General features: G+C 42.3%; 1 protein-coding gene across 1 annotated transcript in view; it reads right to left on the bottom strand.

The window, feature by feature from the left end:
- SLC6A7 (solute carrier family 6 member 7) overlaps positions 1-14,672 on the bottom strand; it is a 69,618-nt gene extending 54,946 nt beyond the window's left edge. Inside the window, exons 1-6 of the mRNA XM_030213416.1 lie at positions 14,553-14,672; positions 10,883-11,066; positions 8,441-8,572; positions 6,645-6,879; positions 2,532-2,670; positions 336-470 (exon numbers count right to left, since the gene is read on the bottom strand). Of these exons, the coding sequence (XP_030069276.1) occupies positions 336-470; positions 2,532-2,670; positions 6,645-6,879; positions 8,441-8,572; positions 10,883-11,066; positions 14,553-14,672 (945 nt within the window). The remainder of the gene's footprint in view (positions 1-335; positions 471-2,531; positions 2,671-6,644; positions 6,880-8,440; positions 8,573-10,882; positions 11,067-14,552) is intronic.
- Between the last annotated feature and the right edge of the window lie 221 nt (positions 14,673-14,893).

The raw sequence follows: 14,893 nt of genomic DNA, 5'->3' as shown, positions 1-14,893 counted from the left end.
TTCTTAGGTTTTAGATACTAATAGAAACTTCTATTTCGACCCTGAGTCTTTCTATCCCTGGTAATGTGCAGAAGAGAGATGGAAGGACAGAGAAGAGTGAAATCCCTTTCCATACATTGTGAACTTTGCCACAGTTTCTATGAAATTCACATTTCTTTCTTACCTTTAACTGTTTCAAACATAGCTTATTGACTGAAGAAGTTAAGCAGCTCATTTAAATAGCCAAGATATGAAAGACACAGGATATGAATGAATCCAGGAGTGAATTGCATGAAAAAATTAAATGCAATTGAAAAATGTAGAAATTAGTGAAACATTCAATCCTGGTTCCTCACCTTAGATGTCAGAAGGTGATCAAACTGGGGCGTAAGATAGAATTTGATTCCTTTCCACGCTCCATCCAGCGTCACTCCTCGGATGAACAGCATAACAAGAATAAGGTAGGGGAATGTGGCAGTGAAATATACGACCTGTGGGAATAGCACATGAATCTCAATGAACCTTGAGCAATGTAACAAACACACACATGTTAAGAAACTGTAGCTATGTTTAGTAGACATGTAACTACGTGAAAGGGGATGCATACTAATTGTGGCTGGAAAAGACTGCGTATTAACTGCTGCCATTCTATAAATATCTGTGTTCTCCTTTTTTGATGAAATATTAATGAGCCAAGACAGTAAGAGGCTAACAGGCAGGCGAAATGTGGACTGATGAAATAAAAAAAGCAAACTGTAATTCTAGATTGTTCAGAGAAAATATTCTTGCGTTGAATAGCTTATCTAAGAGATGTGAAGATATTTTTAGCAAACTTTCTCAAGTGAAGAAGAGAGAGAGCCAGTATCCAAATCTCTTTTTTTTTACTTTTTTTTTTTTAATTTCTTTATTTATAATTTTTTGTTTACATCCAATAATATAAACTTGAAATATCAGCAATAAAATAAAGGTAATCAAATTACAATAACCTAAACAGGTTAAATTATACAGGAAAAAAAATAGTTTACATTTGTCCCCAATAAGTGGATCAAGACACTAGGAAATTTAAATCTATATAATTAATCAAAAATAAAACGGGAGGGGCTATGAATGTCTACAGCCGACGTTAACAGCACTGTAATTAGGGAAGCAACACAGTTGGCGACTTAACATTTTCTTTAGATGAGATAAATTCTAACAATTTCAAAGGGGAAAAAAATATATAATTATTCATTTCAAAAGTTACAAAACATTTACAGGGAAACTTTAACAAGAAAGTAGCACCCAATTTAACAACTCTAGATCTATAAGAGAGAAATTCTTTCCTTCTTTTTTGTGTACTTCTTGCCATATCGGGAAAAATTTGAACTTTTTGTCCCAGAAAAATTTCATTTAAATGGCGAAAATAAAGTCTCAGAATATTATTTCTATCAAGTTCAAGAGCAAATGATACAATCAGCGTGGTTCTCTCTGTTACGAGCTCCAGAGAGTTTTCAAGAAACTCAGTCAAGTTTAAATTTGGGATTATCTGTGGTTGTTCAATCGGATGTTTCGCTATCCCTGAAATATATTGGGTCCTCACTATAGGGGGATATCCCTCCATAGGAATCCCCAATATATCACTGAAATATTTCTTGAGCATATCCACTGCTGAGATTAAGGGTGACTTGGGGAAATTCAGAAACCTCAGATTATTTCTTCTCCCATTATTCTCCAAATATTCTATTTTTCTCTCTTGGGTTTCTTTATCTTTAATCAAAGTAGTTGTTAAATTCTTTAGTTGTTTTACTTCATTTTCAATCACCTCAATTTGCCCTTTATGTTCTTGTACATCTTTAGTCAATGTTTGATAGGATTGTTTTAAGTCCTTAATTTCGCCAGAAAGAGAAACATTCATCTGCAGTAATGTCTTGTTCACCCCCTGGATTGCCTCCCACAATGTCTCCATTGTCACCCTCATTGGTCTCTTCATACCTCCAATATCCTCAGAAGGTAAATCCTGGGTTCTAGGGGCAGCGTCCAGCGTCTGTCCCCGACTCGTTGTTTCCATCACAGGAGTCTGTGCGCCGAAAGATCCTCCTTCCGCAAACAGCTCGGCTACATTCACCAACTGCTGCGGTCCTGCCGGCGCCATCATACTTCCGGGTTGTGGAGGGGGGGTGGAATCGGGAGGACTCAGCGTCACTCCCTCAGCGCTGCGTTCGGTTCCCGAAGGAGTCGAACTCATCGAAGTAGGCATTCTTTCGCCCGGAGTCCTGACTCCGAAGCTCTCCAACGTCGTTTGCTTCAAGATTGGAGTCGACGCTGGCACCATGGAGGTAGGGGCCTGCGTTTTCCCCTTTCTCTTTCCCATTTTTTAATCGGAAAGAGAACTTCTGTCTGCTTTTACGATCGCTGGAACCGCGGAGCCCAGGGCTCACACAACCGTTAGCGCCGCCATCTTGATCTAGTTTCCCAGTATCCAAATCTCTTGACTAAACAATGCATGAGTGGGATTTAGTCCAGGGAATGGAGTGTTCAGCACTCACAAAAAAAAAACGGAATAATGGAATTACCTTGCCAGATGATTTGACTCCCTTGAGAATGCAGAGGTATACAATAACCCAAGCAAGAAGGAGGCAGAGACACAAATTCCAGCGAATTCCTCCAGGATCCCCAATTCCTGAACTGCCTTGAATATGTAGGACATAGCGACTGTGAAAAGAGAAGTCAATAAAAGGAGTTTAAAAAAAAATCAAACCATAGAGTCTCCTGTTAAAGCATCTTCTACATGTTTATTGTGCTACTGCTGAGAAAATCATTTCTCGGCATTCAGTATGGGATCAATTTTCAGCCGGTGGCACTCAGTGGTTTGCTGACTGCCTTTGGTGTTTTGCCTGGAAATTCAATGCCAAGTCATGTCCGGGCTTCGGCATTGAATTTCCGGGTGTGTGGAGCTGACTAATGTATAGTTCGTTCCGTGTGATAATCAGTACTTAACTCGCTATTCAGCACCGCATACAGATAGGACTGTGTTTTATATGGTCCTATTTATGTGATTATCCTGCCCAGTTAAGTGATGAATATTTATTTATTTACTAAGATTTATTTACCGCCTTTTTGAAGGAATTCACTCAAGGTGGTGTACAGTAAAAATAGATCAAACATGAGCAGTAGGCAATTAGAGCAGTAAAAATATTCAAACAACAATACAAAGTATGGCATGGTATACTACTTCTCTATTTTTCCTTTAATTGGGTACCTTGGTTTATTATTTTCTATAACAATCTATTTCCAAGGGTTAACGTATGTAATGACCCGGACCTCCAATGCTACAATATGTTTTATTATCAAACTGACCTCAATACCTCCACCCCTGGTCTAACACCTATTGGTGAAACAGAACCTTTATATAAAGGATTCCAGGGATTCTGTGGGGTTACTTCTTATCATAGGTCATAATTTAATTAATAATTCAAAAAAATTTTCATATGTTTTACCAATAAGAAACTGTTTTGTTAGCATTGGTTGACCTGAATCAACACATACTCTTCACATCTTATCTAAAAGTGTCTTAGTTACTATATATACATGGAGACCCCTTATCCCAATACCTTTATTTTCTATTTTTCATTTTTCACATTTGTCCACATTTTCCTCTCATCACAAAACTATTTGCACTTAACTGAATTCTATTCAATCTTCTCCAGCCGGCTGGTGCCTTCTCACAGCCCCTGGGATTTGTGGCAATGTTTTCTCCGGTTTGTGGATCCCTACGTGTCTCCGTTCTTCTTCGTTATATATTTCCGTTCCTTTGTTTTCTTCATGCAATATTTCAATATTATATCTTAGTGTTCTATTCCAACAAGCACGTCTTGTTTCGCGATATTCATCGCTGCTTCAGGAACTTTGTTATTCTTTGATTTCTTACTTTCAATTCTGATGTTAACATCAGAATTGAAAGTAAGAAATCAAAGAATAACAAAGTTCCTGAAGCAGCGATGAATATCGCGAAACAAGACGTGCTTGTTGGAATAGAACACTAAGATATAATATTGAAATATTGCATGAAGAAAACAAAGGAACGGAAATATATAACGAAGAAGAACGGAGACACGTAGGGATCCACAAACCGGAGAAAACATTGCCACAAATCCCAGGGGCTGTGAGAAGGCACCAGCCGGCTGGAGAAGATTGAATAGAATTCAGTTAAGTGCAAATAGTTTTGTGATGAGAGGAAAATGTGGACAAATGTGAAAAATGAAAAATAGAAAATAAAGGTATTGGGATAAGGGGTCTCCATGTATATATAGTAACTAAGACACTTTTAGATAAGATGTGAAGAGTATGTGTTGATTCAGGTCAACCAATGCTAACAAAACAGTTTCTTATTGGTAAAACATATGAAAATTTTTTTGAATTATTAATTAAATTATGACCTATGATAAGAAGTAACCCCACAGAATCCCTGGAATCCTTTATATAAAGGTTCTGTTTCACCAATAGGTGTTAGACCAGGGGTGGAGGTATTGAGGTCAGTTTGATAATAAAACATATTGTAGCATTGGAGGTCCGGGTCATTACATACGTTAACCCTTGGAAATAGATTGTTATAGAAAATGGTATACTACTTGCAATGACAACACAATATGTACTAGAACATTGTAATTGGTAGTGAAGGGTAAGGCAAAGTTGTAACATATAGATGAGTAAGAAAGTAGGGAGAATTAGAAAGTAAGGTGATTAATTTGAAGAAAGTTGCATGTGAGGTCAGAGAGATGGTTAAATATTATCTCAGCTAGGGTAGGAGTGGATAAACATGTCCCGCTGCAGTATGTGCAGCCCGAGTCAATCCTTGTGTGTGTGAGTGAGACTAACAAGTTAGTTACTTCTTCCGTTAAAGGCTTGGTTGAAGAGCCAAGCTTTCACCTGCTTTCTGAAGCAGAGATAGTCTTGTGTTAAGTGGAGCCTTTCAGGCAATGGATTCCAGAGTGTGGTGGCTACTCCGGAGAAGGCTCGCTTGCGGGTATCACATTGTGTAATATCTTTTGGAGAGGGTATAGTTAGTGAAAGTCCTTGGGAGGAGCTTAGTGTCCTTGGCAGTGTGTGGAGGATCATCCTATTCTTCAGATACTCGGGGCCATTTCCTTTCAGGGCCTTAAAGATCAGGCAGTTAATCGGTCAAGTGCTCACTCTGCCCTCGGAACGCCCCCAAAATAGCCGGTTTTGAGAAAGGTGGTAACTGGACATTTTCAACGACACCAACCGGTTAAGTGCCAGTGAAAATAATCATTTAGGGGTCCTTTTACCAAGCAGTGTAAGCGTCTACACGTGCCCAACGTGTGCCAAAATGGAGTTACCACACATCTACCGTGTGGCCCTTGTAGTAATTTCATTTTTGGCATGCGTCCACTATGTGCACCGAAAAATATTTTTTATTTTCTGGGGTGCATCAGCTATGCGTGCCAAGTGGCATTTGGTGCGCGTAGGTCATTACTGCCCAGTTACTGCATGTTATTTTATCGATTTGAATAAAGATCTTGTTTAAGAACACCATCTGAGAGAGGTTGCTTGGATCCACTTTTCTTTGCTTGGCAGAATATGGGAGTCATGTGTGGAGAATGTGCACATATTTACACCAGAGCGTGCAGAGACATGTGCACTGTTCCCTCTAAGCTGAATGGGAGTCCTCCAACTGCATTGTTGCCAGTGGGGGGTGGTGCTTCAATATTGAGCTTTCTATCACTAGGGGCAGGAAGGCTCCCTGAAGTCCTGCAGAGTTTCCCTGTCCTTCGCTATTGAAAATGAGATAGTGAAAGAGCACCCCCCCCCCCCCCCCCCACTGGCAAGACTGTAAGTGGAGGACTCCTGCTCAGCTTAGCATTTACACTGTACTGGGGCTGCATTTCAGTGTCTGTTTTATAAAGGTACATAGACACCTTATAAAATAGTTGCCTTTTGCACTTCTCAGATATGCGTCTTGTTATAAAATCAGGTTTATAATTCAAACTCACGCCGAGGTGTGCAAGTATGCTATAAATGTTTCTAAGGTGTTTGAAGGCATTTAGGGCCAGATTTGATATATGGCACCAAAAGATAAGTACTTGAAATGATCCATGCTAAGTACCATTCTATAAAGATTGCGTGACCTTTATAGATTACGAGTGTAGAATGCAAGTTGCACCTAACTTTGGGTGCCAGACTTACACCTTCTAAAAGCAAGTGTAACTCCTGTGCCCAAAGTTAGGCACAGATAGTCCTAATTCTCTAAAACCGTGACTAACTTTTAGAAATGCCCCTGAACCGCCCATGCTCCTCCCGTGGCCATGCCCCTCTTGAGATCCAAGTGAGACCAGTTAGACACGGTTAGTGGATAAGCACGTAGTGAATTATCCCATCTCTTCTATTATCAGCACCCTAATTGGTGTCAATTAAGTGCCTGTTAATGCTAATAATTGCACTAATTAATCAATCATTGACCCAATTATGTAATGATGTTGCAAATTCTGGAGCCAATCTTTTGGCACCATATATATAAAATTTAGTGATTGCATTCAGCCTCATGCTTTATAATGCACCAGTAATGTGGATTGGATTATCCCATCTCTTCTATTATCAGTACCATTATGGATGGCCGACAGATCACCTGCACACTCAGACCTGCCTCTTTCTATTGATGGACATCTTACCTCCAGTACTCTTCACTGGGGCTAACAGTGCTGCTTATGTTGATGGGAAGGGCAGAATTCCCTGCTCGGATGATTCGATGGTCTAGGCAGAGGTCTGTGTTCCACCAGTTGCCACAGTGCTGCCAAGGCAGGTCATTGGTCAGTGAAGCGAAAAGGTAAAAGAGCACATAGGCGATAATCATATTGTAGTAGATGGCCACAAGGGAGACAATTAGGATTGTGCCCATCCCAATCCCTGACAAACAGAGAAACAAAATTCAGTGTAAAATCTGCTTGTAGTGACCAAAATTACAGTACAGCTCCTACACCAGGGGTCCTCAAATCCAGCCCTTGAGGTCCACAACCCAACCTGGTTTTCAGGATTTCCACAATGAATATGTATGAGATCTATTTGCATGCAATGGAGGCAGTGAATGCAAATAGATCCATACATATTCATTGTGGAAATCCTGAAAACCAGGCTGGGTTGTGGACCTCGAGGACTGGATTTGCGGATCCCTGCCCTACACCTATTTGTCAGTAGCAAGTTTCTCTGCTGCTCCAAGGAGGGTAATTATTGGCATAGTTCCCTACTTGATAGGCTGGTTGAACTAATGCATGAAGAAAGAGGCAAACAAAGCAGTCTGGAGTTTATCTTGTTGGGCAGACTGGATGGACCGTGCAGGATCTACTATGTTACTATGTATGTATGTCTGCTCGGTTACTATCAGATCAAATACCATGTGGACCACTGGAGCTTAAGACAGAAAATAATGAACAAAAAAAATAAAGTAAATACCCACAGTGATGTTTAGTGGAAAGTCAGTGAAATCATCAGAGACATAATGCACTGCCTCAACTATTCCTTAGCTTTTCCTCACTCACTGAGATAGAGCTAAGCCTTACTGGAGTTTCCAGGCATCCTGAGAAAAAGATACACTTGATTGTTTTGAGAAGAACATTCTTTGTTCCAAGCAGGGCTGATGAGAGGGAGGGGCGGGGGAGGGCAAAATTTCCTGGGCCCAGGCCTCCAAGGGGGGCCTGGGACCGGAGTCTCTCTCTCTCTCCTGCTCCTCTTGGGACCCGGGTGATTGTGTCCTGACAGGAGCAGGAGAGAGAAAACTCCGGTGCCGGGCTCCCCTTGGAGGTTGCGGAGGACCCGGAGGAGCAGACACTGTAGGTCTTCCTCCAGTGCTGCTCTTCACTCTGCCCATTGCTTGCTAAATGACTGTTTTTCCTCTTGGTGTTGAAACCGAGCATGCCCTGAGAGAAAAAGCAGCAGCAGGGGCAGGCAATCGGCACAGTGAAGACTCAGTGCCTGGAGGAAGACCTCTTCTGCTGGCGTGGCCTCGGGATCCCCGCCAGCCAAGGTATTTGAATTGCAGCAGCAGTGACGATCGTGGGGGGGGGGGGGGAGGAGTGACAGCGGCAACGATCATGGTGAGGGGCGGCAGCGGACAACGATTGTGGGGGGGGGGGGGGCAGCAGCAGCAACAATCGTGGAGGATGGGAGGCGGCTCTGCCCCTGGCCAGGTTCAGTTTCTCGGCTGCCCTGGTTCCAGGTGAAAAGTCTTCTATTAGCAGAAAGTTCTCTTAACAAGGAGCACACTGGAATTTTCAGTGGAATACTTTGAGATATAAACTGTATCTGTCAAAAAGACTACCATAATTAGAAAAACTGAAATGGCCACTATTTGATCTTGGCTATAACAGTCTAAGCTGATTTTCAAGCTAACCATGACCCCGTTGTTCCTCCTGCACCAGTTCTATTTCAATGTAGTGTAGGCAAAAAGGATAAGACCGGAGACATAACACACCTTTGAAAAGGGGGCTTATCTTCCAAACAGAAAGAGGTCCCAGACTGGAAAACTGACCAAGTGAAAGCTCCATAAAAAAGATTGGGATCCCACAAATTGCCAACATGATGAAATACGGAACAAGAAAGGCTCCTGAAAAACACAGAGGCAGAGCTGAGGGAATTCTAACATTTTATGCTGGAAAAAAAGTCGGTGTTATGAACCGAAAACTCTAAGAATCAGACAAACCCCATAGCAATTGTGGGCTACAAGTTTATGTTTTTCATGACCAATCCAAATTTTTTTATTATCATGTGTATGCTTTGGAAATAGATTCATGAAACATGTGACCAGTCAGGTTTTGCCAGACCGGAAGGTTGATGAGCAGACCAAACACAGACTGAAGCAGTATCCTTAGCCCCTGAGGCAGCCCATTCTGGGCAAAACTTGACCAGGTCGGGTGCAGTTTTCTCTTCTCCAATGTTGTTGCTTATTGAAGTTGTATTCTAATTAGCTTGGACTGCTTCAGTCTTTTTTTTTGGTCCCCTCACAATCCTAGTGGTATGGTGTCCATGCTATTCTGATTTCACAAGCATCATTAAATTGAACTGCTTGTTAAACAGTAGACCATTCTTATTTTTCATATAACACAAAGTCTCAGATTGGTGGGACTAGCAAATAGGAATCTTTTAAAATGTTTTTCTCAATTGTGTAGTAAAGATATATGATTATCAGAAGCTCAAAGCCTGCCGAATTGCTCCAGAGTGACATTTTGACCAGTTGTTCCATAAATGTATTCTAGTAATTCAAGTAACACCTTGTGATGATAAGAAATGTCCCACAGTTCTGATTACTCTCTGTTATAATTATTTACTGCATGCTCTTCTGCCACCATTCTTCCTTAGTTTAGCCTGTAAGAGATTTTAAAATTTCCTCTGTTCCCAGTCAGAATTCAACTATATCAGCGTTTCTCAAACCAGTCCTTGAGTACCCCCTAGTCAGTTTGATTGTCAGAATATGCACAATGAATATACGTGAGTTAGATTTGCATACAGTTGAGGTAGTTCATGCAAATCTAACTTATGTACATTCATTGTGTGTACCCTAAAACCCAGACTGGCAAGGGGGTTCTCTAGGACCAGCTTGAGAAACACTGATAATATTCTTATGACTGTATCTCCAAATAGACAGTTATATGATAAGATGGCCATACCAGAACATGATAGAGAGGGGCATTTTCGAAAGGGTATGCCCATCTCTAAGGACGTCCTGGCAAAGGGGCAGGGAAATTCGTATTATCGAAACAAGATGAGCGTCCATCTTTCGTTTTGATAATACGGTCGGGGACACCCAAATATCAACATTTAGGTCGACCTTAGAGATGGTCAACCTAAATGTTGAGATGGTCGACATCAGAGATGGTTATCCCCGGTTTTTGGCCATAATGGAAACTGAGAACGACCATCTCAAAAACAGCCAAGTCCAAGCCCTTTGGTCATGGGATGAGCCAGCATTCGTAGTGCACTGGTCCCCCTCACATGCAAAGACACCAACCGGGCACCCTAGGGGGCACTGCAGAGGGCTTCAGAAATTGCTCCCAGGTGCATAGCTCCCTTACCTTGTGTGCTGAGCCCCCCAACCCCCCCCCCAAAATCCACTCCCCACAACTGTACACCACTACCATAGCCCTAAGGGGGGAAGGGGGCACCTACATGTGAGTACAATGGGTTTTGGGTGGGTTTTGAAGGGCTCACATTTACCACCACAAGTGTAACAGGTAGGGGGGGATGGGCCTGGGTCCGCCTGCCTGACGTGCACTGCGCCCACTAAAAACTGCTCCAGGGACCTGCTTACTGCTGTGATGGAGCTGGGTATGACATTTGAGGCTGGCAAAAAATGTTTTTAAAATTCTTTTGGGTGGGAGGGAGTTGGTGACCACTGGGGGAGTAAGAGGCGGTCATCCTCGATTCCCTCTGGTGGTCATCTGGTCAGTTCGGGCACCTTTTCGAGGCTTGGTCGCAAGAAAAAATGGACCAAGTAAAGTCGGCCAAATGCTCGTCAGGGACACCCTTCTTTTTTCCATTATCAGCTGAGGACGCCCATCTCTTAATCACGCCCCAGTCCCGCCTTCGGTACGGTGCCAACATGCCCCCATGAACTTTGGTCATCCCCGCGACGGAAAGCAGTTGAGGGCGCCCAAAATCGGCTTTTGATTATGCCGATTTGGGCGACCCTGAGAGAATGCGCCCATCTCCCGATTTGTGTCGGAAGATGGGCGCCCATCTCTTTCGAAAATTCCCATGAGAGTAACAGAAGTTTACCAAGCATCTGAAAGGCCTCTTATATAACCCTTTAGCATTGGGCGTTATGGCACCCTTATATTGGTAGGCTCTGAGGTTAGTGGTATAGTGAATCTCTTAGATGTGATCACAGGTTGAACATCATGTAATTAAAATTATGTACCTCCCCCATTGGTATAGGCTCTGTAAGGAAATCGCCAGACGTTTCCCAGCCCCACACAGTATCCTATGCAAGAGAGCAAGAAATCCAGCTTTCCAGTCCAATTTCCTCTGTCTTCTGGATAATCCATGTCCAGGTCTTCATCTCCACGGTCACTGGGACTCATCAACAAGTCAGGCGTTTGGGGCTGACAGTTGTAGGTGTGCCATGGGAGATGGATACAGGAAAGACAGGAGAAGAAAAAGAAGCACAGAATATATAGTAAGAGCCAGAAGATGAAGTGAGGAAAATAGAAGAGAAAAATAAATGGAAAAGAAGAAATAGAAACAAAGATTTTTTTTTTTTTTTGCAGAAGATTTAGGCAGGAAATAGGACTAGGGCTTTTCTAGAGTGAAGTACTCTCAAGCTTTCCCATTTCGAACAGAAATGTGAGGGCTCATTTGTCAACCTCATGCAATTAATCTATAAGGAGATTCTATTGTAGAATAAAATCTAGAATGGGGTTGATCCAACTTTGGATCTATAGGACATAATATAATTGGTTTAATATTCAAAAACATTTATTTAGGCAACAGCAAATGCTGACCTCATAAGTGTTTTTGTTTTAAATAGTAGGGTGCAGCAGGAGCGTAATGGTTAGAGCAGTGGGCTGAGAACCAGAGAAGCCAGGGTTCAAATCCCACTGCTCAACCCTATGATCTTGGGCAAGTTGCTTAACCCTCCATTGCCTCAGGTACAAGGAGGAAAGGCAATTCTGTAATCTGGTTCATAAATTTAGGCACCAGTAATCAGGGGCAGCCCAACCATTAGGCCACCTGAGGCAGGAGCCTCGAGCAGCATCTTCCCCTTCCTTCCACCACCCCATTCCCTGAGTTTACTTTCTTTTTACATTTCTTAAAAGTTGGTAGTGGCAGCGATTTCCATATGCTGCCCTGCTGCCAGCACCCACCTCTTCTCTTTACTGCAGCCCATCTCTCTGATGCAACTTCCTGTTTCCTCAGAGGCAGCCACAGTACAGAAGAGGCCGGTGCCGGTGGCAGGGCAACGTATGGGAATCGCTTCCGCTACTGGCTTTTGGAAAATGGAGAAAGAAGGTAAACTCGGGGAAGAGGGTGAAGGAAAGAAGGGGGGGGGGGGGGAGATGCCAGAACTTGGCCGGGGGGGGGGGGGGCAGCATCTTGGTTTGGGCCGCCCCTGCCAGTACTGTGCTTAGTTTATAGGATAATAGCGCTTATTTGTGTAATTAACAGTTATGCCAATAAGTGCTAACACTATTCTATAAACAGTGCATAGCGCACAACTGTCAAGGGGCAGAGAACGGGCTTGTCACCAAGTGGCATGCACAACTTATAGCTTCTATCAGTTGTGCAGATTGCATGGCGCACTTAGGCACACCCACTTGCACCAGCCATTGACCTGTCCTAAGTAAGGATGCCTAACTTTTGACACGTCAGTGTGGCTTTGAGCTAATATTCTGGAAACAGCTTAGGTACACCCTTAAACTGTTACAGAATTGGTGTTAAGTGCACCCCTAGATGAGGTGCCAATTTATAGAATTTCGGCTGAAGACTGGAAGCCATCTAGAGACAGGACAATACCTCAATGTAACTTACCTTGAGCTGCTACTGAAAAGGTGTCATCTAAATCTCTTCCTAAAATGGATACATTTTGGATGGACAACTCAAGTGTGCGTCCAAAATGTATTCATTTATAAAAAGAAGTGGCCAGAAATGTTCCGGTGCAGGGCCTAAAAATATCCATATATAATTGATATTCAGCCACTCTCTGAATAAGTTTGTCTATTTAGGTAGACGACATGCCCAGCAGTCCTAACCAGGGCTGCTTTTACCTATGGGAAAAGTGGGCAGCTGCTCCAGTCCCAGCTTAACAGGGGACCCATACATAAAAGTGACCCTGAGCACTGGGCCCACTTCAGTCCAGGATCTTCCTTCCCACCCTTCCTCTCGTTCAAGTTAAAATTTATTATTTGATATACGGCAAATCAATATAAATAGTCTGTGACTTATAGAATTATCATTCCTCCAATTGGGGAGGAAGGGAGGACAAAGATAAGCACATACACAGGACAAGACAAAAACAAAACGACAGACATCAGGGAAGTCATACTCTGGTGAGTATCACAGCATTAATTTGTAGGGGAAAAAGAGGAATTGGAAACACAGAAGGGTACAGAGCTGTGTAAGGTGATTGCAGGATCAGCCTGGGTCAGTTGATAGGAAAGCTTGAGCAAAGTAAAAAGTCTAGAGGGCGCCCTTACATTTTTAAAAGAATGGTTCAACTCTGAGAGCCAAGGGAAGCCCATTCCAAAGTTTAGAGCCAACAATACTGAAATAAGTATTTCTGATGTAGTCCAGCTAAATATGACAGTGGGAAGGTATGACGAGTGGCTTCCTGGGAGAAAAAAAAAAGCAGCATAAAGGCATGAAGCCACTATCAGGCTGTGCTGTATATTATCATCATAGCTAAGAGCTTTGATTCAAGGCCTGACTTTGGTTCAGGATCTAAAATGAGAGAAAACCTTACAGGCCCATGACTCTAAACTGAACTTCAGTGTGATTGCAGAACTCATGATCTGTTGTGACACTCTCATGCAGCAGAATGAGGAACAGGCGTAGGTGGAAAACCAGAGTAACATCATTTAGCAACATGGTGGTCACAGATGTTTTAGTAAAAAATAGAACAAGATAACTCCTCAGGACTAGGGTTACCATATGGCTCCAGAAAAAGGAGGACGGATTGAGCCAGCCGGGTTTTACTTCCATTGCTTTCAATGGAAGTAATTGAGCCAGCCGGGTTTTACTTCCATTGCTTTCAAAGCAATGGAAGTAAAACCTGGCTGGCTCAATCCGTCCTCCTTTTTCTGGAGCCATATGGTAACCCTACTCAGGACGATGACATGGTCTTCCAGGAAGAGCTAGTCTATTATTAGCTTTTCCAGTAAATACTAACCACATTATTATAATAGCCAATCAGTGTTAACTATAATATTAGCATAGATCCAATAAGGTGTAACTACTGTCATATTACCTGTATCCTGAATGGACATATAAAAATGAAAGTCCTGACGGAGGAGCGTCGGCGCTTCTGGGCTATGAGGTTTCTCTCATGCCGCCGGAGTTGATCCTGCCTCCCTGCCCTGCTTCGACCCAAGGTGGGGAAACCCCGCTGGATGCGGAAGGCGCTGCTAGGGGGATCTCGCTCGGCAAGCTAACTCGGAGCTTTGACGGGGAGGACTCAAAGTCCCAGGAAAATCCAGGAGAGGTCACATTAACGGAAGTCTGGAAAGCGGTTCAAGCTTTGACGGTAGCAGTGACTAAATCCACTAATGAATTTGCCACAATCGTGATTAAACTAGAAAAATTTGATGCCTCATTGGAAAAAGTAAAAAACGATACTAACACCCAAACTCAACAGACACAGATTGAAGTTAATAGTTTAAAATCTTCAGTAGAAGCTCTAATCAAGGACAAAGAAATAATTCATCGGAAAATTGAATTAATGGAGAACAATAATAGACGTTTGAATTTGAGACTCTTGAACTTCCCTATTTCTTCATTGATAAAATCAGATGAGTTATTTAAAATGTATTTGAAGGAAATTCTGCAGATACCAGATTCAAATTTACCCCCATACAATAAGATTTATTATTTACCTCTGAAAAAAAGTTTGAATACAGGTCCTGCAAGAAATTTACAAGGGGACCCTCAGGAATCTCATAATCTGACTGCATTCCTGGAAGATTCCAATATGGAGGTAACTGATAGAGGAACATTATTGGTTCAATTTGTGTTTGAGCAAGATTTAAACCATGTATTTAAACTATACTTCAAAAATTCCACTAAAATGTTTTATGGACAGAAAATATGGATCTACCCAGATGTTGTGAAGGCAACTCAGGACAGAAGGAAACAATTTTTGGACTTAAGAAAGGATACCAGAGCTTTGGGTGCATCGTTTTTGCTAGCTTACCCCTGTAAGTGTAGGATTAACTTT

Source organism: Microcaecilia unicolor, chromosome 8, assembly GCF_901765095.1.
Source record: "Microcaecilia unicolor chromosome 8, aMicUni1.1, whole genome shotgun sequence".
In the NCBI taxonomy this organism is placed as follows: domain Eukaryota; kingdom Metazoa; phylum Chordata; class Amphibia; order Gymnophiona; family Siphonopidae; genus Microcaecilia; species Microcaecilia unicolor.
The sequence above is the reverse complement of the archived record's forward strand: the minus strand, read 5'-3'. Positions and strand labels throughout refer to the sequence as shown.